General features: G+C 34.8%; 1 protein-coding gene across 4 annotated transcripts in view; it reads left to right on the plus strand.

The window, feature by feature from the left end:
• Nipbl (NIPBL cohesin loading factor) overlaps positions 1–27,585 on the plus strand; it is a 159,347-nt gene that overhangs the window by 102,952 nt on the left and 28,810 nt on the right. For all 4 annotated transcript variants that reach the window (XM_075975919.1, XM_075975921.1, XM_075975922.1 and 1 more), the window contains 20 exons: positions 2,976–3,173; positions 3,406–3,477; positions 3,561–3,650; positions 5,362–5,465; positions 7,596–7,682; positions 11,077–11,308; positions 12,439–12,590; positions 13,095–13,175; positions 14,083–14,183; positions 15,890–16,028; positions 17,654–17,736; positions 18,259–18,391; positions 18,975–19,118; positions 21,359–21,448; positions 22,288–22,502; positions 22,621–22,723; positions 23,414–23,512; positions 23,610–23,756; positions 24,619–24,753; positions 26,914–27,012. In XM_075975919.1, coding sequence (XP_075832034.1) covers positions 2,976–3,173; positions 3,406–3,477; positions 3,561–3,650; positions 5,362–5,465; positions 7,596–7,682; positions 11,077–11,308; positions 12,439–12,590; positions 13,095–13,175; positions 14,083–14,183; positions 15,890–16,028; positions 17,654–17,736; positions 18,259–18,391; positions 18,975–19,118; positions 21,359–21,448; positions 22,288–22,502; positions 22,621–22,723; positions 23,414–23,512; positions 23,610–23,756; positions 24,619–24,753; positions 26,914–27,012 — 2,504 coding nt within the window. The remainder of the gene's footprint in view (positions 1–2,975; positions 3,174–3,405; positions 3,478–3,560; positions 3,651–5,361; positions 5,466–7,595; positions 7,683–11,076; positions 11,309–12,438; positions 12,591–13,094; positions 13,176–14,082; positions 14,184–15,889; positions 16,029–17,653; positions 17,737–18,258; positions 18,392–18,974; positions 19,119–21,358; positions 21,449–22,287; positions 22,503–22,620; positions 22,724–23,413; positions 23,513–23,609; positions 23,757–24,618; positions 24,754–26,913; positions 27,013–27,585) is intronic.

The following is a 27,585-nucleotide window of genomic DNA, read 5'->3' on the forward strand; positions in this document are numbered from 1 at the left end:
TTCATTATAAATTTCACTTTGTGTCTAGTTGCTTGCTAGTGGCTGCCTGCATTGCTAAGTTTGTAAGGATTATGAAATAACCAAATAGTGGAAGGGTAACATAAGCAGAAATGTTCACTGACTGTAAAATAAGGAAGAGCAGAGCCACACATTTGTCATCAATGCAGACAAAATTCCTTTCTTTTTCCCCCCTTTCTGTTGCGGGTGATGTCTCATTTTATGAAAGCATGAAGCTTCATTCTAAAACCATGGATGCCATTATAGCTGTGTCCAAATATATTGGAAACTAATATTGAGAGAAATTGGTCTTCAAACCTCTACTAGGAAAAAGGAAATTTTCTCTGGATATTTAAAAAGATGTCCAAGTAGCTTACTGTTTTACTTGGTTTATTTCAGTCTAATTAAGTATAAAACAAGAACCTGCTGGTTCAAGTGGTGAAAGGTGTTCAATTGGTAATTTATAAAAATTGGTAATTTGGTAAAGAACCAAATTGTCATGTTGTCATAACAATAATCAAAAGATACTATGGTACAAAATTTAAAAGTATCACAAGAACAGTGGTTGGAAGAATTATGTTACTTTGAGGTAGACTTTGTGAAATTTAAGATTTCCCTTAAGTTCAAAAAAGTTTACTAAAATCTAAAGCTTAACGAAATAGTTTTGTTTTAAAAAAATAATAATAATGATAAGGTCACTAGTGCCCAGAAAAGATAGATAACAGATATGAGAGAGTTGGCGCTTAAATTTGGAAAGGGGAGGCAGAGAACACTGAGTCCATACTTTACGTGTGTGAGTCTCAGTTGTGCTCCTTCTAGAGCAGAGAGAAAAATAAAGGACAAGCTAGCCAATGAATTGTAACCCTACTAACCTCATGGAATACATAATGTGTCACACATTGTGAGGTTAGGTTATTTCACTCTGTTCTAATCCAAACTACCCAAACTTTAATGAGTATGACACGAAGATGCTCTAAGGCCTATAAAGAATAATGAGTGCAGCAAACTGTATAATTTTTAATAACCACAAGATTTATCATGCATTTTCTAGTGATAGAATTGAAGGCAAGTATAGATTTCTGTGAAATTAATTAAAATATAGAAAGAGTATAATAGATTGTATAGTTTTGGTTCATACGTATAAGGTCTTATACTTGACATTATAGCATGCTTCTTTCTGAGCAAGTTTGTTAGTTGCCAAATCCTTATTTGGTAGACAATTCAGTAACTGTTGACATGTTAGCATTTAGTGAGTATTATATAAACACATTACCCATCTCAGCAGATTTCTCCCACTTTCTCTAATAAATGAGACAACTCGTTTAAATGGTGTTCTAGAGCATACCCTAATCATAAATGTGCGAAGGAGGGCCTGCCTTCCTCACATTTATTATAGTCAAATCAAATTTGTATCTAATTATGAAGGAAATGATTGAAGATTTGAATATATTCATTCTCATACAGTCGTTCTTAATAACAACTCTTCCTGTGACAAAACTGTCCCCAAACTAGTTCAGACCAAATGACCCCTTTCTGTCTAATCTGACAGAAACAAACCATCTCATGAGTAGGAATAATGATGGCTGTATATGGGTTAAGATTACCAGATTTAAACATTTATTGTCCACACTAGTAGTACTAACACAAATATAATAGGGTGTACGGGCCAGATTGACAGCCTTAAATCTAAGCCACATAGTGTGTTCAAGAGAGCTGTCTGAAAATTTGTATATTGATCATAGTTAGGAATTCAGGAAAGAAACCAGACAGGAGGAAAGGCTTTTTAAAAACAATCCAACAAACTAGAGAGTTATCTTTGTCACCAGCAACTTGTCACTATAGTAACTGGTGTAGGAACCAGCAAGATCGTTCATCTGTGAAAAGGCACTTGTCACACAAGCTGGCAACCTACGTTCAACCTCGGAACACACCTAAGGTGGGAGGGGAGAGCCGACTCCAGAGCTGCCCTCTGAGCTACACATATACATGCACATAACCATACACATGCAGAGTAACAATAAATAAATATTTTTAAATGCTGTTGTGATAGTCCTAAGACACATCCGTCCTACCTGTTTTTAACTGGTGGTGCCTGTGCTGAAAACCAAGTGTAGTGTGTATTTTTTGCTCGCACTGCCCTCTAGCTTTCACTGCAGAACTGTCATTTTTCCTACTGTAATGTAATGCTTTCTTAGAGCTCAGAATCATTTTCAACTTAATACATTAGTTGCTATGTCAGATGAAATTGTTTGCCACAGTCTCCTGTCAGTATTGGTGATTTTAGCAGAATGCATCTATGCTTTGGAAAGATGGGGGGAAGTTTGAAGGTACCATATAAAAATGCTTATGTAGCATGCATAAGCTTAGAAACTTTCCTTGAGTTAGCTCGTCAATTGTCAGAGAACTGTTTCAGTGTATTAGTGTTTGCAGTTTTGATATATACTATCTCTGTAGGTTTGTGATGTTAGGTTATCAGAGTCTCTGGAATTTATTGCTAAGTTAAGTATAAACTTAGCTGTTGATTGGTGAAATACTTGGTTACTCATATTCTGTAACAGTATCTCAAAGTTGACTATTTTCTCCCCAAACCCTTCTCCCCCCAAAAAATATAAATGGTGGTTGGTTGTTTTTTTTTTTTAACCAAATTCTAAATAAAGGTTGTTTTATAAGTCTTAATTAATCTTGAATTTTCTATATAATCCTTGCTGATGTGCTGAAACCTTTGACTGAAATGTACACTGTGTTTTCATTCTCAGAACCTTCCTGTTGCTTTAATAGCTTCATGTAAAAATCTCTTTTTTAGCTTAAATAATGCTAAAATTCATGGTATCCTCTCTATACCAAAATTTAATCTTCTGCTAGATAAATGTTTTAGAATTTATAGACCCTCAGAATGAAGATGTAGTTCATTGTAAAGTACAAGTTTTGACAGTCTTTTAAAGTGAGGTAAATTATTTGTCATGGGGATTTGCTTCTAGCCTCTAGGAAACGGCATAAAAAGGATGACGATAAAGCTTGGGAATATGAAGAACGTGACAGAAGAAGCTCTGGGGATCATAGGAGAACTGGCCACTCACATGAAGGAAGAAGGAGCTCGGGTGGCGGTCGTTACCGAAACCGAAGTCCATCAGATTCTGATATGGAAGATTACTCTCCTCCTCCCAGCCTTAGTGAGGGTAATTCATCAGTTCCAGTGGATTTCTAAAACTGATTTCAGTGTTGGGTTCTAACTTTAAAGAACATTTTTATCGTGTCATAGCTAATTAACACATCTAATTTTTAACTAAAATAAAAGTATTTTTATATTTACAGTGATTGTTGTTTAAGAATTAATGTTCAGAAACTGGCAATACAAGTGGAAATATTTTATCACTCTTGAGTTTCAGTGTTTCTTTTTGTTTATTTTAGTTGCTAGAAAAATGAAGAAAAAAGAAAAACAAAAGAAAAGGAAAGCTTATGAACCGAAATTAACACCCGAAGGTAACATTTTAGTTCAGCTGTATAATTTTCAGTTTTACTTACCTACTTGGAATATGAACATAATGTCTTTTTCTTTCTTGTAGAAATGATGGATTCTTCAACTTTTAAGAGATTTACAGCCTCAATAGAGAATATTTTGGATAATTTAGAAGATATGGATTTTACTGCATTTGGTAAAATCAATTTACAGGGTTTTTTGTTGTTGTTTATCCCTTTGTCTGTGTCTTTTTTTATTTTTTGCAAATTACTCTAAAAAATAGTAATGATCTGAATTATCAAGAAACTTGAAATCTAGTATGAGTTCATGTTCTCAAACTAAAACTATTGCAAAACCTAGGCTCCAAATTATCTTAAGTCCCTGAGAATATAGCTATCACAACAGGGTAAAGTAATGAAATAGCTCTGCAGGTCATTCTTGAACATTCTCTAGATAATGAGAAACATGCAGAAATAGGAATCAACTCATCAGTTTGTTTATTATAGCAGTCAACTATGTAAGGATATTAGATGCTAAAATACATAATACCAGAGCCCCTTATATGAAGAACAAAAATTCAATATATAAAATAAAATGAAGCACCAGCTAAAATGTACTATAGCTAATGTTATATAGTTTGATAAGAAACAAAATTATATCTGTAAATAAAACATAGCCCATTAAAGAACACCGATTAGAATATTTGATTGATCTGGGTTTGGTGACGTACGCCTTTAATCCCAGCACTTGGGAAGCAGAAGAAGGCAGATCTCCGAGGTAGAGGCCAGCCTGATCTACAGAGCAAGTTCTAGGACAATCATGGCTACCCAGAGAAACCCTGTCTCAAAAAAAAAAATGTATTGATTGTCCTACTTTTAGACATCATATACGACCTCACTGATGTTGATGTAAAAGCTTTACAGATCACAATACTTTTGATATGCGGACACCTTCAAAGGTATTGACTTTTTAAAGCATTTTTAAGAAGTGTAATCTAAGTATCGTTCTGATTATTTAGAGTATGTTTTAGTTTTTCTAAATCTTTTTAATTCTATGCTAAGAAATTATCTTCTATATAGTTTAGAATCCCAAAAACAAGAACAGGAATTCTCAAATTAAGTTTTTATGTGGAAGAATTATTTACCAAAGAAATTAATTATATATAAAAAGAGTAATTATAGCCAGGCAGTGGTGGCGCACGCCTTTAATCCCAGCACTCGGGAGGCAGAGGCAGGCGGATCTCTGTGAGTTCGAGGCCAGCCTGGTCTACAAGAGCTAGTTCCAGGACAGGAACCAAAAAAAGCTACAGAGAAACCCTGTCTTGAAAATAAAAAAAAAAAAAGAGTAATTATAAGTATTGGACAAGATAGTGCCAGAACCCAGAGTTAACAGCTGTGGAACCGTTTATTGCCCCTTTACCCAAAAGAAGAGTTAAATGGAGTGCTCTAAAACTCACTCAATAGGAAAAAACTATATCCTGCTTGAAAGAAGCAGTACTTTTTGGATGAGGAGAGTGGAGAAAAGAATGAGGATATAAATAGCTTGATCTCACTCTCTTCTCTGGTCCTCTCACAGGGTACCCTACTGGCTGAGCCCACACAGAAGCCACAGGGCATTGGATATTGTTAACTTAGTTCAACCAGGCCAGCTTTCTGAGGCAGAGCATGACTGACAAGTGTCAACACTCTCTCGACAGTAGTAAAGACAGGACCATTGTCTTCCCTTTGTAGAACTCGGAGTTCACCCTTGCTATTTTTGGTTATGGCTTCTATGGGGTTTACAGAGTTCTCTTAAACTCCTCAGGGTTTTTTTATATATGTGATCAAATTTTATTTTTAAAAGCTTATTAACACACCATTTTCAGCTCTTTCTTTTACGTAACTACTTTTGGTTGGTTTGACTTTCAGGTGATGATGATGAAATCCCTCAGGAACTGCTGTTAGGAAAGCATCAGCTTAATGAACTTGGGAGCGAATCTGCTAAGATTAAAGCCATGGGTATAATGGACAAGGTATTTCAGCAAAGTAAACTTCTGATTTTCCTAAGACATGGCATGTGAAATTAACTTAAAGTTTTCAGGCAGATTACAAAGTTAAGAACATATTGAAAAGAAAACTCAGGATTGTCATCTAAGCATCTAAATGAACTATGTCTTAGGAAAAACTCCTGGTAAAAGAGGTGTGCAGATTATCATCATGGACTCTGACTTTTCACTTTTTCAAGTATTTGCATTGTTCTGTGTAGAAATATAATTAGACTTTTTTTCTGGCATTGTTTTAGTTAGTCCTGGGTTATAAAACAGTAGCATCACTTCTGGTACTAATAGAAGGTGGCAGAGTTTGGTTAACTGCTCTTCCATTTATAGTCTCATTTCCGTAGGCTTTGGTCAGTTCTCTTTCCTGGGAGTCCATGTTAGTTAGGTGTCTCATTCCACTAATGCATAGCACATTATTTCTGGTGTGATGGTTCAAACAGGAACAGCAGCTGTTCCTGTTTTGATGCTGCTGTTCATCAAAAGGTGGTCTGCCATTGCATTTGTCATCCACCACTGATCCTCGGCTGCTAACTAGTAAGCAGCTAGACTTCCCTCCCCATCTAACCAGTCTCTAGTACAGAGGTATTACTCTTAGTCTTAAGTTTCCTGGTCTACATGCCTTGTCCTTCTAGTTGGATAAGAATTAATAAAAGATTATTCTTTACTTTGGAATTGATTCTAACACCTTAAGCCTGTTTACTTAATTTTCCAGTTCTATAATTTTAACATAGCCTGGAAAATATTTTGGTGGTTTTATTTTGTTTTTACATTTTAAATTGCATTTATTATTTGATTATTTTATGTGTGCTTAGAGAAAGTTCTTAAGCTTTGTGACATGAAGGTTTAGGGCAGAGAGCAGTTTTCAGGGACTGGTTCTCTCCTTCCATTGTGGGGCCTGGTATTGAACTCCAGTTTTGTTTTGGGTTTTTTTGTTTGTTTGTTTGTTTTGTTTTGTTTAGTTCAAATATTGCCTACATTCTAAATAATCATTGTGCCATGAAGTTGACTTTTAAAGCTGGAAATAACAGATAATGAACCAGGGATTTCTCCGTTTATAAATAAGCACATTAAAATTTAGGGGTGGGTGCTGGAGAGATGGTTAAGAGCACTCACTGCACCTGCAGAGGACATGTGCTCAGTTCCCAGCACCTACATGGCAGGGAGCCATCTGTTATTCCAGTTTCAGGGAGTTCAGTGCCCCCTTTCCAAGCAAAACACTGAAACACATAAAATAAAAGTCAGTGAATCTAAAAATAAAGAAATAATGGACTTCTGGTTTGTATTGATAATACTATATACAGAGATACTGATTCGTTTTGTATGTAAGACTATCTCAATAGGTTTTGAGATACCAGTACAAATATTGGTCATTTGTTTTATAAGTTCAGTAAGTACATTACAGCTGGTATTTCTCTTTCAGAAGGCAAATTCATTAACTGTTGACTAAATATAGATATTTTGTCAATGTTCCAAGATAATCTAAAGTAGTTTACTGAGGAACAATTTTCTATAATCCAGCATCAGTAATCAAACTTGCTTGATCTATTTGGCTTTTATGGCTAGTTTGTGTGCATGTCCTACCAGCATGCTAGGGACCTTAAAGAAATACTGTTAAGTGAATAAAGAAAGCATAAGTAACAAGCAATTCCTAAGTAAAGCAATTTTTCTTCTCATTCCTAACTTTTTCACTCAGAATTTCATGCTTGGTATTCAGAATACTTGGATTTTTTTTCCCGTGTTGAATTTTTAAAGCCTGTTGGATTGTGTGGCACTGAATGATAATTAAATCATGGGTGAAATCTTTAATAGCTAATGCGTGGTTGTGTGTGTATCAGAATCTTGCCTAGATAAGTGGTGTGAGGTGAGCTCTGAGCCATGCACATGCGTGTGTGCTCATCCTGGGTTCAGTCATCTGTCTTTAAAGGAGGTAATTATGTCAGAATTGAGTAGAGGCTCTAGAGAGGAAAGTTTGTTTTCTACCAGTATTTAAAAGAGTGGTAATGTTTTTATATTCCATAGCCTAAAGAAAATAAATATTTAGATTGTTTCTCGAGTAATTTGAAACTTTTACCAGTGAGTGATATAACAACTTACATTTCCTTTTAGCTTTCAACTGATAAAACTGTGAAAGTCCTAAATATATTGGAGAAAAATATTCAGGATGGATCAAAGCTTTCTACTTTGTTAAATCATGTAAGTTTAAGACCTGTGTTACTAACTTTACCCCTGGTGTTGTTAAATGCCTTGGTTTTCATTATGTTGGTTTGATAAAAGTGCTCTGACCAAAAGCACCACAGGGGAGAAGCGGCTTATTTCATCTTGTACTTCAGGAACTTAAGGCAGGAACCATGGAGTTGTGCTGCTTACCGACCTGCTCACAGGCTCATGCATAGCTAGCTTTCATATACAGCCAAGGACCACCTGCCTAGAGATGGTATGCCCACAGTGGGCTGGGTCCCCCATCAATTAATAATCAAGACCATCCCTCACTAACATGTCTGTTAACCAACATGGAAAAAACAATTACTCAATTGAGACTTTCTTCTCAGGAGTTCCTGGGCTGTTTCAAGTTGGCAGTTAAAGCTAACTATAGAACATTAAGATACAAATTTTTTCGTAAACAACTTTTACTCATTAAACAGATTCTAGATTTCATTAGTTTGTTACCACATATTAGTAGTTATGTTGATTAACATTTCTAGTGCAATTTCACTTTTAGTGATACCAACATGAATTGTCAATTAAATGTTGCCATAGGACTGGGGAGATGGCTCAGTAGATAAGTACCTGCCCCACAATCTTGAGAACCAAACCAAAGTGCTGATCCCAGAATGAGCATAAAAGCCAGGCAAGTGTGCTGACTGCTGTAATTTCCCCCTCTTGGGAGATGACAGTGACATTCTTAGTCAGCTGGCAAATGAAACTACCTAGAATTGGCAAGATTTGGGCTCAGCAAGACACCTTGCTTCATGTAAGTAACGTGGAGAATGATCAAGGAAGGCATCAACTTTAGACCTCTGCAAACATGCGCGCGCACACACTCAACATGTATACACACATCCAAAAAGCCTTGCCATGCTGGCAGTGGTAGCGCACACCTTTAATCCAGCACTTGGGAAGTAGAGGAAGGTGGATCTCTGTGAGTTCTCTACAAAGCAAGCTCCAAGGTAGCCAGGACTGTTACACTGAGAAACCTTGTCTTAAGGAGAGGTGGAAGATGACTTGTCTTAAGAGAAACAATGAAAACTAATGTAAGTTTCTGTAGCTAAAGCACTGAATCATCAGTTAAGAGTCTGAAACAAGAGAATTGCAAGTTCCAGGCTAGTCGTGGCAGTGTAAGGACATTCTGTCTTTAAAACGGGCCTGATTACAAAAATAGTGTATTTATTGTTGAAAATTTCTAAAACATTAAAAAACATATCCTCATCTAGCAATAACTACTTATTTAACACTTTTGAATTTTAAATCACGGGTGAAATCTTTAATTTTTATGTGTGTTTGCATATTGCTCTCATTTGTATAAACACAATCTATATACATATATGTCTGTCTTTAATGCATTCACTGAATTTTGCAGGGGTTTCCAGACAGAGTTTGTCTGTATAGCTTTGTAGCTTGTCCTAGAACTTGCTCTGTAGACCAGGCTGGCCCTGAACTCACAGAGATCGCAGAGATCTGCCTGCCTCTACTCTACCTCTGCCTCCCAAGTGCTGGGATTAAAGGTGTGCACCACCACCACCCAGCCATGCACTGAATTTTTATCTCATGAGAAAGTTGTTATAGAATAAATGGGGTCTCTAAGTGACATATGTAAAATAAAATCCACAGAAAAGTATTGTATTCTCAGGGTTATTTAAATATATCTATACGGACTAATTTTGATGACGATGTTTTTTAAAACAAGAGACTCATAGAAACTAGGTTGACCCTCAACTTCCCATTCCCTTTGGTTTACCCTGAGTGACGGGATTGCAAGCACCTGCTACCATTCTCATTGGATCTATATTTAGTGCCTTTCTTTTTTTAACTAGTTAAAGAAGAGAATTTTGAGTTTTTGTTTGATAGAGTAAGACAGAGTGTGTGTGATAAGTATAGGGTATTTGTGGGAAATGAAGGTATCCCCTGAGCTGCCTCTCTAACCAGGTTTTGATCAAGGCATGTGGAGCAAGGGAAGAACGAGAAGAGAAGCTTAGAGAAACCTAAGGTGCCAATGTATTCCATAATTAAGTTTACAAGTCTCTTAGACACTTCACCTACAAATTTTAATGAAAACCGTGGAGGCTGCATTCTAGGATTGAAGTATAAACTCAGTGACAGAGAGTACAAATCACATGTATGAGGCTCTCAAGTAATCCTATAATATAAAGGTTGTATTTCATTTACAAGAAGAATATGTTAGGATTTATACTCTAGCAGGAAGCCTAAAGCATTACTCCATCATAATTTTAATGTCTAAAATAAAAGGAAGACTTATGTCAATTTTAAATTATCCATTTTAGAAAATGTTAGGTCATAAATACTCTGCGTATCTCTACTCTTATGTTTTTGAGACATTAGTTTTGAATCTTGATATATAGCCCAGACAGGACTAGAACTTGCTGCATAGCCCAGATTTGCCTTAAGTACACCATCTTCCCATTTTAATTTACCAAGAACTAAAGTTACAGGCAAGCATTGCCATTCCCACCTTTAGCTTTTTCATTTGCAGATGGAAGAGAGAAGTTCTGGAGATTGGAGTTGAACTGAGTACATAGTTCTACCATAGAGCTATACCACTGACCTGTGTATATTTACTTTTCAATATGTTTCAGAAAATAGTGCTTAAAAAACAAATTTGACTATAACGGTAGCACTCGGGGGCAGCTCAAAACCAGCCTATACAGCATAGCAAGTTTCAGGCCTGCCAGAGATATATAGTGAGACCTTGTCTCCAAGCAAGATACAAACAAAAACAGATATTAGCAGTAATTAAGTCAGTAACGTTTTGCTATTTTTTTAGTAAAAGCTCTTCATTTGTAAATTCTTCCTTTGTTCTCATGTAAAGTTTAACTATTGTGTTTATACCCGAGTCACAAAAATAATTTACATTCATTATAGTTTAAATTAAAATGTTAAATCTGGATGAAACACAAAGAAGATAAAGGTGACAAGAACTTTGTTGTTGGAATATCTTCTAGTGGTGAGATAGGAAGAAAAGTAGATTGTGTTTGAAAATGTTGAAACAACAACAAAAACAGAATACAAAAATATCTTGCCTAAATTAGGCCTGGTGATTCATCCATATAATCCTAGCACTCAGGAGACAGAGGCAGGTGGACTGCTTCAAATTCAGGGCTAGCCTGGAAAACTCTAGGCCAGCATGGGCTGCAGAATGAAATTTTATCTCACAAACCATTGTTTTAATCTTGGCTAAAATGATACCATTATTTGTACTTTATTCCAGACATTTTTTTAGAATAGTCTTAATAAAAGTTCTAGATACTATTTCAGGTTGTTCTCCTACCATTGAAAGTCATATATCTGTTTTTTAATATTGTGAACTATAGGTATTTTATTCCCACTTCACTAACAATGGTCTGTTTTATAGAATAATGATACTGAAGAAGAAGAAAGATTGTGGAGAGACCTTATTATGGAGAGAGTTACCAAATCAGCAGATGCTTGTCTTACCACTATCAACATCATGACATCTCCTAACATGCCGAAAGCTGTGTACATTGAAGATGTAATTGAAAGAGTTATACAGTACACTAAATTTCACTTACAGAATACACTCTATCCCCAGTATGACCCTGTTTACAGATTAGATCCGCATGGAGGTTAGTTTTCTTTTTTGTACTGATAGCTTGGTTGCTGTTTTGGATTTTGTTTTTGTTTTTTCTTTTTCCTTTTTTTCCCCGCACTACCAGAATTATCCATTGTAAATTTTCAGTGCTAGGTGAATCAGAAACCAGTGATTTTAATTGGCTCCCAAATTCAGAGATTATGCACATACAATACATAATTGACTTTGACTTTTGACTAGATTATAAAAGCTTAATAACTGTTACATTACTTTAACATCTATAGGTTGAAAATCCAAAATGCTTTGAAAACTCTTTGAGGGGCTAGAGAAATGACTCAGCAGTTCAGAGTGCTTTCTATAGAACTTGAATTTGGTTCCCAGGACCTACACTTGGCAACTCACAACCACCTATAACTCCAGCTCCATGGGATCCAACACCCTCTTTTGACTTCTATGGGCTCCCAAACACATAGCATATACATATATACACATAAATTAAATGTAAATCTTTAAAAACTTTTTTAAGGATGAGCATGAAATACAAAAAGGCTTTGGATTTGGTGGGGGAGGGATTTATGATTTTTAGATTAGGAATATTCAAGTGGTAAAATCTATACAAATATTCCAAAAATCTGAAAAACTTTGGAATAAGAGATATTCAACCAGTATTTATTTATAATTGAAGTAATTGTTCCTAATTAGAGAAAATCCCTTCTAATTTAGTTCAAAATAATGCTTACTTGCAAAATGAATTGATTTAAGATATTCTCCATATATATAGCTCCATAACCTGTACTATATGATCAGTACAGTAGTTAAATATTCAAATAGTTCATTTGATTACTTAATTGTGTAATAATGCCAGGTAATTTAAATGAAAAATATAATCTTACTATCTAGTTTGAATGAAGGGGGGAAAAAGAAAAATCTGTATAGTAGCCACTGTAGTGTACCAGACATTTGTTAAAGGATGTTCCACTACAGTACCACTAAGGAATAATTCCTCTGTTAATCAACACTCGTCTGTAGAGGCTTCACTGTATGTTTATGAGGCACCCTGAAATGTTTGTGTTGTCTTAATTTAGAAGATAGTGCTGTAACCTCCATGGAAGAGTGCAAAAAGTTAATAATACTTTTCCTATCTTGAATCCTCTTTTATTTTAGGAGGATTATTAAGTTCGAAGGCCAAACGGGCTAAATGTTCTACTCATAAGCAGAGAGTAATAGTAATGCTTTATAACAAAGTTTGTGACATTGTTAGTAGCTTATCAGAACTGCTAGAGATACAGCTTCTTACAGACACAACAATTCTTCAGGTAAGTTTTTTGTTTGTTTGTTTTTAAACATTTTGAACACTTCTAGGCGTGAGAAAAATCTTAGTCTGGTATAATCTTCTTCACTCGGTAGTAATACCAGCACTCTGTTCAATTTACCCATTCAGAGTATTTTATGTGTAAATTAAAGAAATAGAGATTCTGCAGCATTTTAAAGGAAATACCTACCTGAGCTGAAGAGAAAAGAATACTACATAAATCCCAAACTCTAATTCTACAAAAAATAAGTTCATGTTTAAGAATTTGTGATATTTTCATCCATGAAAACAAAATTACTTTTGTTCCTTTAATTCCTGCAGTAGGTAGGGTACAATGTTACTGAGGTATGGTTGTTAGAATGTAGTAGGGTACAATGTTACTGAGGTGTGGCTGTTAGAATGTAGTAGGGTACAATGTTACTGAGGTGTGGCTGTTAGAATGTAGTAGGGTACAATGTTACTGAAGTCAACTAGAAACATACTAAACAATTAATCTTGGATTTTTCAGGTTTCATCAATGGGAATAACACCTTTTTTTGTGGAAAATGTCAGTGAACTACAATTGTGTGCTATTAAGTTAGTCACTGCAGTAAGTATAATCAATTTGTAATTTCAGTTACCCACAAATGAAGTAAGAGTTTCATCACTTGGTCCAAACTTCCAAAAATTATGATATTGGATTTATTTTTTTCTTGTTTTCCATTAGATTTTTTTCATAATAAATACTATTTTAGTCTTACTATATTTTATTAACAGGATTTAATTTCACTGATCATGCTTTTCTTGAATTTAAACTTTTTTCTTTTTAAAATTATTGTAAAAACCAGAATTATTTAAAATCTTAAATCTTGTCTTCCTTCTCTACTCAAAGTATCATATCCCTCAAAACAAAACTTTATACTCCTTCACTTTGGTAATTAATAACAAAATTTGAATACATTTCTTTAGATCATTACTTTTTAAATTTTATTTATTTAACATTTCCACCTCCTCCCATCCTCCCTTTTCCCTCCCCCTCCCCCTCCCCCTCGCTCTCCAGTCCTAAGAGAAGTCAGGGTGCCCTGCCTTGTGGGAAGTCCAAGGCCCCCCTCTCCATCCAGGTCTAGGAAGTTGTGCCTCCAAACAGACTAAGCTCCCAAAAGCCAGTACATGCAATGGATTCAAAATCCAGTGTCATCATTTGCTTCTCAGTCCACCCTCATTGTCAGCCACATTCAGAGAGTCTGGTTTGATCACATGCTCATTCAGACCCAGTCCAGCTGGCCTTGGTGAGCTCCCATTAGATCGGTTCCACTGTCTCCGTAGGTGGATGCACCCCTCGCGGTCCTGACTTCCTTACTCATGTACATTACTGTTTAACATGTTGAAAACATTTTCCTTCTGAGTAACATGCCTACTTCAGTTTTCCTTCAGATAAAATACTGTCCTAATTTCATACTATTTTTATTTTTTCTGCCTTAGTAAGTTTAATTTATAATTTTATAATTACTAAACAGGTATTCTCAAGATATGAAAAGCATAGGCAGTTAATATTGGAAGAAATTTTTACTTCACTTGCAAGATTACCAACTAGCAAGAGAAGTTTAAGGAATTTCAGGTAACTATAGTAGAATTTAACTACAATGGAGAATTTTGTTATGTTCTAACTGTTATATATTTATTCCTTACCACTTCTGTCTGGTTTATTTTTTTAATGGTTATAGGAAAAAACTACTTCAATCAGAACTACATAGATAGCTTAGATTTATGAAAAAATACAGCATAATTTGGGAGACTTAAAGAAATTCATTGATCTGAAATAAAAAAATCTGTGGCAGTTCAAACACTGTTAACATTTGGACCAGTTAATGTCTTCATGCCCGGGCTGTTCTGTGCTTTCCATAATGCTTAGGCTCGTATCTAACCTCATAGAAACCTCCCCTTTCAGTTGTGACAGTCAAAATGTTTCTAAGCACTAGAGGTCAAAATGTGCTACATGAAAAGCATGAGAAATGTGGTTCAAAAGACTTCAGACAGTTTTAAAAGATTTTAGGAACTATGATAATAAAGTTAGGCTTAATCTTTTAGACAGTATTTAACTATTCAATAATTTTAGGAAGCTAAAAGATGGCTTTAAGAGCAATATAGAAGGGCTGGAGTGATGGCTCAGCATTGGCTACTCTTCCAGGAAGGATTGCACATTTGATTCCCAGCACCCACATGACAGTTTACAACTGTCTGTAACTCTGGCCCTAGAGGATACACCAGCCATGCACATGGTACACACATATACATGCACATAGAACACCCCTAAATATAAAAAGAAAGCCTCTGTGAACATCAGATATGTATGTAATACACAGATGTACATTCAGGTAAAACACCAATACCAGTACACATAAAAATAATTATTTTAAATTGAGAGTTGCACAGAACAGACTGATTAAATGCTGTTTATTCACTACAGACATTTATAAACTCACTGCTGTAATCAACTTTATTGCCTGTTATCATAGGTTATCATCAGTTATATAATTCCTAGTGATTAGTGCATTGACCCTGGTATATAGGGTTATTTTGGGGTTGGTCCTATAAAATAATTATTTTTGTTTTTATGTAGTTTGAACTAAGGGTGCATTGATAAACATCTGTTCAACTGAAGAAAACCGATCAACATACAGATGAATTATTGCACTTCTACAATATTTGTAGAAGCAAACACTTGGAAATTGATCTTATATAATCGTGTTTCAGTCCTCATACTCTAGCACAGATAATGAACTAGATACCTCAGTAGGTAAAGACTTTTGCAACCAAACATGATGGCCTGAGTTCAAACCCTGGAACCTCACATGTCGGAAGGAGAGAACTGATTCCCTGAAAGTTGTCCTCTGAATGCCAGGTCTATGATAGCAGGCACACACATTACTTTAAAGTGAGACACTATTATTTCACACACAAATATACACGTCCATGTAGGTGATTTTAATACCAGTTAACTATCCTACTCAGCAGGTGTAGACCAGAATACATTGGCATTTAGAAACCTCAGACTTTTATTGTTCTAACTTCTTCAATAATGATTCATTTTAACTTTTTATCTGTGATGCATAAAAATAGAAATTTTTATATTAAATACTGTTTTTCCTCATGAATAGGCATTATTTGGTGTTTTTTTTTCAAACTATTTCAGAAATATACTCAACTGTCATAAAGCAGTAATGCACGATAAAAAAAAGCATATTGAAACTTTCAAGTCGTAATGAAACATGTAAAATGTGACTATTTTTAACTCTGATTTAAATTGTTCCTTCTTCATTAAAGGTTAAATAGTAGTGATGTGGATGGAGAACCTATGTATATTCAGATGGTTACAGCACTAGTTTTACAACTTATTCAGTGTGTAGTTCACTTACCGTCAACAGAGAAGGACCCTAATTCAGAAGAAGACTCAAACAAAAAAGTAAGGAAATATTTATTTTATAACTTTGTATGTACATTAAGGATTGGAAACACCTATACTTTCTGTAATTCTTCTAAAACCAAAATTCTTATCTAGGGGTTCATGATTGGGATTTGGGTTGTAGATCATTGTAGTAAGTTCTGGTTCCAACTCTTCTCTGGGCATCATGAAGCACGTAAATCAACAATACCTAACAGGCTTGTTATACCAGCTTGTAAAACTCAGTTGAGAAATGAATGTCAAGGGGAATATCAGAGTTAGGTGTCTATGTGTGCATACATATAATTTAGTATGGAAAATAATTTAATGTTCTCTGAGTGGCAGCTAAGTTTTGCTTTTGTTTTATACAGTCTATTGATACTTATTTTTAGTATACTGGAGGCTTTGTTTGTTTTGTTTTGTTTCATTCTTGAGATGGGTTTTACAGTGTAGCTCTGACTGTCCTGGAGCTCACTCTATAGACCAGGCTGGCCTCAAACTCACAAAGATCTTTACCCCTCATGTGCTATGATTAAAGTGTGTGTCACGATGCCCAGTTCTAGATTATATAGTTTCACTTCAAAGACAATTCCAAAGAAACAAGAGTTGTCTATCTATAGTATAGAGTGTGTGTGTATGTGTATGTTCCACACAAAATAAACAAAATAAATGTAGTACAAAATACTGTTTTTCTCCTTTCTAGATTAGATTAGTCTAACCTTCCTTTTCTGATCATTGGTGACTATTATCATAAGTATGTTTATTTCTATTTTATATATAGATTTGAATATGGTTATTTTGTTTTACAATTTATGCATAAATTATAATGACATGAATTCATGGCTAATTTTTTTAGTTGACAGTTTTTGTCAGATTTGTTTTTCCTTGAGATTGACACACAACAGTTCCATCACAGCTTAACGTTAAGAATCTTTTTATAAGGACCTTGGAAGCAGAATTGTTATAGTATAAAAGCATTTACTTCACTGAGGCTGTCCATATTTTCACTTAAGTGATAGTCCCATTTGCATTCCTGCATTCTGATTTTACTGATTCTAGTTACTATAAAATACTACTGTGCTCATTTGGTTTTTTTCTGCTTAATATTACTGATGTAACTCCTTTTTCTATGTTTACCACTGAGTTTCTTCAGCTGTAGACTGACTTTTTATGTCTTTTTTTTATCTTAATCTTTTAATTTCTACTGAAAGTTTCAAATTTTTGTTTACATTGTAGTGGCTTCATAAACTTTGAAGTTAGAATGTTCTTCGGTTGAAATATTTATCTGTTTTAGCTGGTTGTACTGGCACATATTCTAACACTGAACTATATATTTCCAATTCTGAAAAATAGTTTTGTACTTTGACTCCATTTCTTCTTTTTCCAGTATGGATTATGATATACAACTACTGATTAAGTATTAATACATTTCTGATTGCTTTAATAAACTTAAATTAACTACCACTGTTTTCATATTTTTATAATTTTTAAAAATGTGTTTAATATGCCAACTGGCTTATCCTATTTTGTAAAAAATAGTATCTTAAATACGTAAATACTCTCTTCAATAATAGCATACCAATAGCAGCTGGCCTCATTTATTCATTGTTTCTTCTATCTTTATAAAGTTGTTTTTCTCACTGTAGGTTGACCAGGATGTTGTCATTACTAATTCATATGAAACAGCTATGAGAACAGCCCAAAACTTTCTTTCCATCTTCCTTAAAAAGTGAGTAAGATCAATGATGTGGTTTTTATTTTCCGTAGTGTGGAGTGGTCAATATAGAAAGAAGACTGATCACGTTTCCTGCCATAACTGGAACCTCAGATACACCTGATCTTTAAAATGAGGAAGAGAATTAAAAATCTAAAAATGTATGAATTTGCTTCCGGTAGACTCACAAGTTTTAGTACTGGATTGTTGGATTTCTAGAATTTTCTTTACAAAATTTTGAGGCATTCTGCTTGTAAAGGAAAGTTATGGAAAGATGTTACTCAGGCTTCATGAGAATTAATGCTAACTATAGAAAAATTCATTTCTTCAGAGTTGTAACTTTCAGAGAATAATATCAGTTAATATACTTTATAATTGATGGAAAAGACAATTATAGAAATTTATTTATTTATACATCATTTTATTTAATGTACTCTCATATACCATGGAGGAATCTGTACTTAACAAAATTGCAAGCATTATATAAATTAACATCTTTTTTGTTTTTTTTTTGGGATTTTCTTTCTTTTTGACTAGATGTGGTAGTAAGCAAGGTGAAGAAGATTACAGACCACTTTTTGAAAATTTTGTTCAAGACCTTCTTTCAACAGTCAATAAGCCCGAGTGGCCAGCTGCTGAACTACTCCTTAGTTTGTTAGGGAGACTGTTGGTAAGAGTATAGCATTTAAAGATTATTAATTACTAGAAGACAACATAATGAGGATGTACTCTGATTCACAGATGATGAATTCTTTAAAAATGTGTAAGGAAACATGAACATTGCATCTATTTTTGCATGTGTATAATTGTACATTTTATCATCGATGCCTGTAGAAAACAAAATTGTACATTTTAGCACTTTCATTTCATTACATATAATGGCAATGCTTTTTGAGATGGTTTGGGTGGGGCTTGGACTTGTTATGTCATTGGTTTAAAATATCAGCAATGAGTTAACTGTTTGAAAGCATGAAACAGACTAATGCAAACATTTTGTCATTTTTTTAAGATTATTTCTAAAATTATATGGCACCTTTTAAGTCTCATAGTACAGAATAAAAATGGAAATACAGTGATCTCTTTTCATTTTAAAGTATATTTGAAGTTGTGCAATATAAGTTGCTACAAAACTTTAAAATGCAACTTTTTATGAACTTAAAAAAGTAATACTACTATTCTGAAACTATAATAATTTGTAGACAACAGCATCTTATTAAATTCTTATTCAGTGATATCCTATCTTTGAACTTTAGGTTCATCAGTTTAGTAATAAGTCAACAGAAATGGCTTTAAGAGTGGCGTCTCTTGATTACCTTGGAACTGTTGCTGCACGACTGAGAAAAGATGCTGTTACCAGCAAGATGGACCAAGGGTCTATAGAAAGAATTTTAAAGCAGGTATTAAAATAAAGAACTTAAATTAATATACAAATAGTTGGATATTTGGTTGCTTTTGGTGTGGGGGAACAAAACAGGGTCTAATGTTATCCAGCTTTCTTTCAAAGTTGCTGTGTAGTTTATAGTCAAGGATGACCTTGAATTCCTGATCTTCCCAAGTGCTGGATATTACAGGCATGTGTCACACTAGACCCATTTTAAGAAGTGCTAGGAACCCAAGGCTTTGTGCATTCTAGGCAAACATTGTACCACCTGAACTGTGTCATCTAGCCCTACGTGTTCTTGCCTTATAAGAGTAGATTTTGTAGATTCAAGGAAAATTTGTTTTGTTATTTGGTCCTGAATGTGATAAGCTCTCACTATAGTCCCAGCTAGTCTTGTATTCATAATGTCCTCAGGAACTAATCCTTAAGATAAAATTTTAGGTCCTTCTCTGGATTCACTGAATCCAGAACCCTAGGAGTGGAGTAGTCAGTGATTTAACAAACTCATCAGATTGTAATTAGTGCTAAATTTTGAGTGCTGTTGTGTGGTGTGTATTGTATATTTGTACAAATAAGAATTGGCACATAAATATTTGTAATACACTATCAAAAGCAAAAATTTAATATTACTATACTACTAATGAATATAATACTAAGAGTATAATCTATTGCCATCTTTTTTATTTGAAGTTGGGTGTTTTTTTTTTGTTTTTTGTTTTTTGTTTTTCGAGACAGGGTTTCTCTGTGGTTTTGGAGCCTGTCCTGGAATTAGCTCTTATAGACCAGGCTGGTCTCGAACTCACAGAGATCCGTCTGCCTCTGCCTCCCGAGTGCTGGGATTAAAGGCGTGCGCCACCACCGCCCGGCCTTTTTATTTGAAGATTTGTTTTATTTCATTTATTTGTGTGAGTGTGTATATGTGTACGTGTGTATGCAGGTGTCCATGGAAACCAGAAGGGTCCATTGGATCCCTTGGAACTGGAGTTTCAGACATTTGTGAGCTACTGAATGTGGGTACTGGGATCCGAACTCCAGTCCTCTGATAGAGCAGTAAGCACTTTTAACCGATAGAGTAGTAAGCACTTTTAATCACTAAGCCATTTCTCTAACCCATCATCATTATTTTAATGGTCAAATTGTCCTTACATTTGACTAGTGAGATGCTTTTTGAAGCTAGCCTTTGTGCCTTTTTTTGACATGTTCCCTATATTCTTTTTTGGGTGTGGGGCAGGGGAGTAGGTATGTGTTGTGTTTATGGTGTGTGTACTTGCTAATGTGTGTGCACATGGATGCATAGGTGCATGTCTGCACATGCATGTGGATGCCAGAAAGTTAGTTCAGGTTTTTTTCTTTTTGTTTTGTTTTGTTTTGTTTTCAGTCATTCTCTATCTTATCATTATTAGTTAAAGGACGAGGATTCTTTGAAGAAATAAATGACCCCACATATGAGACACTGAAGTAAAAGCTGTCTTTAAAGTACCTATTACATCATGAAATAAAGTCTTAAAGAATGATGGAAATAGTACTGGGGAGATAGCTCAGCGACAAAGTGTCATAAAAGCATGGAGATCTGAACTCAGGTCCTCAGAATCCATGCTAAGCAAACTCAGTTAAATTCCCAGAACCTATAAATTCTCTCCCTTTCTATTGCCTAAAGTATTATTTCCACAGTAATTATAAAGCTACCTGAAATGTATGATGCATATTATCACAGCTGTTAACATTCTTATTTACTAGATCAAAACTTTGGTATATATTCATAAATACAAAATACACAATGAGTTCAAGACAGTGCTGTGATATGTGAATCCTGTCTCCAGAAAAAAAGAAAAAAATAGCAATTGTAAATGTAAATTAGGTACAGAGCTGAATAGGGTGTTTTTGTGATGATATTTACTTCTGATATTTATATCAACCACTTCCCAACTCTTTAAGATAGCAAATAGCTTATAAAGCCAAACTTAGCTATCAGCGTGTTTTTGAGAAACCATACTTTTTGTTTCTATATAATGAGTATACTTGCTTTCCTTCTTACTGGCTTGTTCCCCCGCTAGGCTTGCATTCACATCTACACTATTTATTAACGCACACCAGTACTTTAGTAGTCACATATCTGTGACTATCATTTGGGAGACTGGGCCGAGGTTTCCAAACTTGACGTGAGCCCTGGTACAACACTGTTTTAGAAATGGGTGGGAGGATCAGTAACAGGCAAATAAGTTACCAATAATCTTGTGATTATTGTTTTTGGTTTAGGTTTCTGGAGGAGAAGATGAAATCCAACAATTGCAAAAGGCATTGCTTGATTATTTGGATGAGAACACTGAGACTGACCCTTCACTGGTGGTGAGATTCATTTTGCTTTTTAAATTTAAATTATCTTCAAAAAGTAAGGTGGGGCATTAGAGGGAAAGAAAATAAGAGAAATATTTGGAAATATTTTTATAGATTATCTTCAAGTCTAGGCTAATCCTAAAATTGAATATAGACCTCCTGATGGTGAAGGTGACCTGTTAGCATACAAAGAAGCTGTCAAATTCATATATATGCATACATACAGTTCTTTGAAAATGTATATTAAGTAGCATATCTGGAATATAACAAACTGTATACAATTTGTATGTTTTATAGTCTTGGCATAAGTTTGTAAATAACACTATGCACATAATGGAGTATTTTCAATTTTTCTAAGTAGTGAAATGAAAAAGTTACAATAACCTCTGTATTATTTTAACTACCTAGTAGACTTCCAGTCTGTGGGTATGGAACAAATGCACAGAGTGCTTCAGTGCTGAATGTTTTAATGTATTTAAAACTTGCATATTTTTGCACAGATAAGACAAGAGTTGGAAACAGATGGAAGTCTTTTACCTTCACACCATCTATTCTAAACTTTTCTAGTGGTCTTACCAAATCTACTGAACTATATGAAATGTCCTGCTTTAAGTAGTTGATAGTAGTACTCTATTTAATGTAGCTATTTTTATTGTCAGTGTTTTACATTGACAGTTAAATTTTTAGTTAAATGTAAAAAAGGGAAAATCCTGTAATACAGGATATTTCTGTCTTTACATCTGCTTCTGTCCAAGAGTTTGCTTAAAAAAAAAAAATAAACTTAGAACTTCTATTCCTGATTAAAAATGTTACTAATTACATGAGCTCAAACCTATCTAATGTCTTTCCAGTTTTCTCGTAAATTCTATATAGCCCAGTGGTTTCGTGACACAACTCTGGAAACAGAAAAAGCAATGAAATCACAAAAAGATGAAGAATCCTCTGATGGGGCACATCATGCAAAAGAAATTGAGACAACTGGTCAAATAATGCATCGAGCTGAAAACCGGAAAAAGTTCCTTAGAAGCATTATCAAAACCACACCATCTCAGTTCAGCACATTAAAGTAAGATACAGAGAGAGAGAAAAAATTGTGTGTGTGTGTGTGTGTGTGTGTGTGTGTGTGTGTGTTGTAAATATTCATTTACAAAGAACATTTAAAACTGCAGTGCTTTTTGTTGTAGGATGAACTCAGATACTGTGGACTATGATGATGCGTGCTTGATTGTCCGATACTTGGCCTCTATGAGGCCGTTTGCCCAGAGCTTTGATATTTATTTGACGCAGGTAAATTGATTGATTGTTCTGATTGATTTTTTTTTTATTCTAGTTACTTTTGGAGATCGTGGACAGTTTGTGTTCATTGTGAAAGCAGCATTTGTCTCTATTCCATGTTGTTTGCATGTCTTTGGCTATGCTTACCGTCCACAAACTGATTCTTCTTGTACAAACAAATAGACATGCTTGTTTGACATGAAAATTGTTCAGTTATAAAGTCTTTGATAATACTGTCTTAGTTACACATAGATTTAGTGGAGCTTGATGTTCTTAAATATATATGCAGCAGTATGTTTAACTGAGAATACTGAGGTAAAGACCCCAAAATATAGAGTGCTTTTCCATGTATACTGGTCTCTGTTAAGATTTTGGACCAGAGCCAGGCAATGGTGGCACAGGACTTTAATCCTAGCACTTAGGAAACAGATGCAGGCAGATCTTTGTGAGTTCAAGGCCAGCCTGGGCTACAGAGAGAGTTCCAGGACAGGCTCCAAAGCTACACAGAGAAACCCTGTCTTTGTGGAAAAAAAGAAAAGATTTTTGGATGAGTAAGATGATGTATAACTTGACTTACACATAAAAAACAAAAGGTAGCAAGTTATAGATTGTGTTCTTATATATATATATATATATTCGTGCTATATTTCATTAAATTTTATGTATTTTTAAATTTATGAGATTGTTAATTTTGCCTGGCAGATACTACGAGTTCTTGGTGAAAATGCAATTGCCGTTCGAACAAAAGCCATGAAGTGTTTATCTGAGGTTGTTGCTGTAGACCCCAGTATTCTAGCAAGGGTAAAAGCAAAAATAATATTTCCTGCTTTTTTATTCAAATTTGAATATTGAAGATTATTTCTCTGCTACAAATGACATTTCTCTCACTCTTCTTTAGCTTGACATGCAGCGAGGAGTTCATGGCCGATTAATGGATAACTCCACTAGTGTTCGAGAGGCAGCCGTGGAATTACTAGGTCGATTTGTCCTTTGTCGACCTCAGCTTGCTGAGCAGTATTATGATATGCTGATTGAAAGAATATTGGTATTTTCTTCTGTTTTATAGAATTTATGAATATAATTTGCCCTAAATGTTACTAAATTAATCTAAAAATATATATATATGACAATTACAATTTTATATTGCCTAATCTGAACCATATAGCACCATTCTAAAGAAGGTTATGCTTTCAAGAGGCAAGCTACTCAATATTATCAAGCCAATTGTTAGTGAAAATAAGATCCATTTTTCAATTACTGTTATACCAGTTTTTAATGAGTAATTGATAGTGATAGTAATTATGTATGATAGTTACCTGGTTCTGGAGAGTACTCTAGAGTAATTATCATTGCAGAGTGATTGTGTGTGTGTGTCTGTCTGTCTGTCTGAAAATTATTTTCATGGCAGGCACACCACCCACTACAAGCATATTGATTTTTATAGAACTACACATTGACGCATTCACACAAAAAATTACATATTGCTTCAGGGACATTTATTACCATTAGTATAATACAAGAGTAGTTAGTGCCAAAAGGTTTACTTGATTTAGCTTAGTAAACACTTTGTTGTCTGTATCATAATTAGCATTTTATATGCTGTTGAAGTACCAGACACTATTCTAAAAGCTTATCCTCTTATTCAAATTTGGTGAATTTGTTCTCTGGTCTTGAGTTCATTACTGAGTGTACATACATCCATGTTACATCGTATTTTAAAAGTAAATTTGGTAAGCTAAAATGTCATGTTTATGATATGTGAAGGGTGAATATATGCAACATAATCTTCATTTAACAAATAGGAATTATAATGCTTACAAAAAAATCTTTAACCTTGTTTTTTCAAATTTCACACACCTAAAACCTCTAAATTTTCCTAACATATGAAAATACATTTTTGTTCTTAGGATACTGGTATCAGTGTCAGGAAAAGGGTAATAAAGATTTTAAGAGACATCTGTATTGAACAACCAACATTTCCAAAAATTACAGAAATGTGTGTAAAAATGATTCGTAGAGTCAACGATGAAGAAGGCATTAAGGTAAGATGGAAATCTGATCTTGTGAAATATCTTTTTCATTAATGTTTAAAATAATTTAGATACTTATTTAATCTATTTTTTATTTATTTATATGTAATCTAGAGTTTATATTAATAAAATATGATCTTTCCCAACCTATCCAACCATTACAGTTTTGTGTATTTAACTATAGAAACTATTCTATCCAGAGATATTGTGAGAATGAAATTATCTCAGTTTTTAAATAGTATGTTGGTTTTCAGTTACAAGATTTCACCTCAATGATGCTGATCTCTTCTTAATCACTGCCAATCTTTCAGCTCCACCTAACCAGCAGCAATTGTCCCAGTGAACCAAAGATTTTTCTTTAGTGGTTCTGCTATCTTGTTAATCACGGCTCATTCTTTGGCTCCAGCTAACCAGAATCTTAAATTAACTCAAAATAGCAAATAGCTCTGATAGTCATTAAGAGACTCACAAACTTCTGAAACTTCACAAAGCAGGCTTCCATATTCTACATTGCTCTCAGCAGTCTTCCAGGCTCCCACAGAACAGCCCACCACGTTTGAGCACTCCATGGCTTTTCTTGCTCTAACTTCTAAAGCCCTTCCACAATCCTCCCAAAAATAATACAGTCTATGACAACAGTGGCCCACTATTCTGTTAACTAGTTCCTGTCCCTAGGTAGGGTTACTATTGCTATGATGAAACGCCATGAACAAAACAACTTCATATCACTATTAATCACTGGAAGAAGTCAGGATAGGAACTCAAAACAGGGTTGGAATTTGGAGGCAGGAGCTAATGCTGAGGCCATAGGGAAGTGCTTGTTCCCTCTGGCTTTGCTTTTTTTTTTTTTTTAATTTTTTCGAGACAGGGTTTCTCTGTAGTTTTTGGTGCCTGTTCTGGAACTAGCTCTTGTAGACCAGGCTGGCCTCGAACTCACAGAGATCCGCCTGCCTCTGCCTCCCGGGTGCTGGGATTAAAGGCGTGCGCCACCACTGCCCGGCATATCTAGCCTACTTTTTTGTAGAACCCAGGACCCAAGTTTTGTAGAACTTCAGGGGTGACCGCACCCACAATGGACTGGACTCTCCCCAACTCATTCACTAATTAAGAAAATACCTTACAGCTGGATCTTACAGAGGCATTTTCTTAATTGAGGTTCCCTCCTCTCAGAGGACTTTAGCTTGTGTCAAGTAGGCATAAAGCTATCCAGCACAAGTTTCTCCCTTTAATGCAATAAAGTGCTTAACAGTACTTGTTCTACAAGCATGGGGACCCGAGTTCAAATTTCCACCACCCACACTGAAAGCTGGACATGGTCCCATGTGCCTTGACCCTAGCAGTGGGCAGGTAGGGACAGGCAAATTCTAAGGGCTTGCTGGATAGCAAGCCTAACCAAAACAGCAAGCTTTCCACTTCAGTGGGAGTTTGCATCTCAAGACAACTAGGTGGAAAAATGATAGCGGTAAACACCCTTATGTCCTGCTGTGGTCTATTTTATGTGTACTCATGGGCATAAACACCCACATATGTATATGTATACAACACTAAGATAGATTAGATAGATGGATAGATAGATAGATAGATAGATAGATAGATAGATAGATAGATAGATAGATAGATAGATAGATAGGAGAGAGAGAAAGATAGAGATAGATGGATGAATAAATAAGAGTGATGTTAGTCTGATCAAAGCATCTCAGGAGATAGAGAGAGAGATGGCTTGGCAGTATACTTGCTGCTCTTGCAGAGACCCCAGGTTCAATTTCCAGCATCCATACCAGGTAGCTCACAGCCACCTGCATTCCAGTTCCAAAGGACCCAGCTGGCTCTGGCTTCTGCAGACACTTGCACACAGGTGATATACAGCTCTGTAGGCACACATTTATAAATACATGTTAAAAGTTATTTTGTAGTATTTTATGCAGAAGCTGTAGGTTAAACAGAGTATTGCCCATCATTACCTGTTTGAAAAAAGTGTATAATTTGGGAAATCAATTGGTCATTTTAATCATGAAGAAATTTTATAAATTTCTTTAATTTTATAAATTTATAAAGGGAAAATTTTATAAATCCCTGAAATTTTATTTTTTAGCTAGCTGTAATGGGGATTTACAATTAAAAGTTTGCCATTTTTTTGTTGTTAGTAATTGACTAGGTTTCTTTTTCTTCTAGAAATTAGTAAATGAAACATTCCAAAAACTCTGGTTTACTCCAACTCCACATAATGACAAAGAAGCAATGACAAGGAAGATCTTAAACATCACTGATGTGGTAAGAACGATGGGCATGTGTGTGGTTACTAGGATTGCAAAGCTGGTTGAAGTCACTGCAGAGATGAAATACCTACCTGTGCCTGGCGTTAGTGCTGCTTCCTTTGTATCCTTAGAGCTCCTGGGATTTAATTAAGAGGAAACTGATGTCTGCATATGGCTCAATTTCTTCATACTCATTTGTTTAAGCATTGATGTTGAAGTTTTCTGTTTCTTCCATAACTGAAAAAGGAAGAGAGAAAGTACACTCAGTTTCATGAGCATCTCCATTTTCTATTGTCCAGAGGACTAAGGAACAAATTTTTTTTTTACTTTTTGAAATCTCACAGACTTTTCTGATAAAGCATGGCATAAACTATATTTTTATGATTTAATACCATATTAGTCTTTTTAATATTAAACTAATGTTTTTGATGTTTAAGTTACTGAATAAAAATTTTACTTTAAATATAACCTTTCAAATTTAAAAAGTAGACATACCCTTCATGTTACAGCATAACTGTCTGTTTTAAAATGAATGCCTTTTTTTGTTTTATGAGCTACAATTTCAACATTTTCCCCTTCTTTTTTCTTG

Source organism: Microtus pennsylvanicus, chromosome 6, assembly GCF_037038515.1.
Source record: "Microtus pennsylvanicus isolate mMicPen1 chromosome 6, mMicPen1.hap1, whole genome shotgun sequence".
Lineage (NCBI taxonomy): Eukaryota > Metazoa > Chordata > Mammalia > Rodentia > Cricetidae > Microtus > Microtus pennsylvanicus.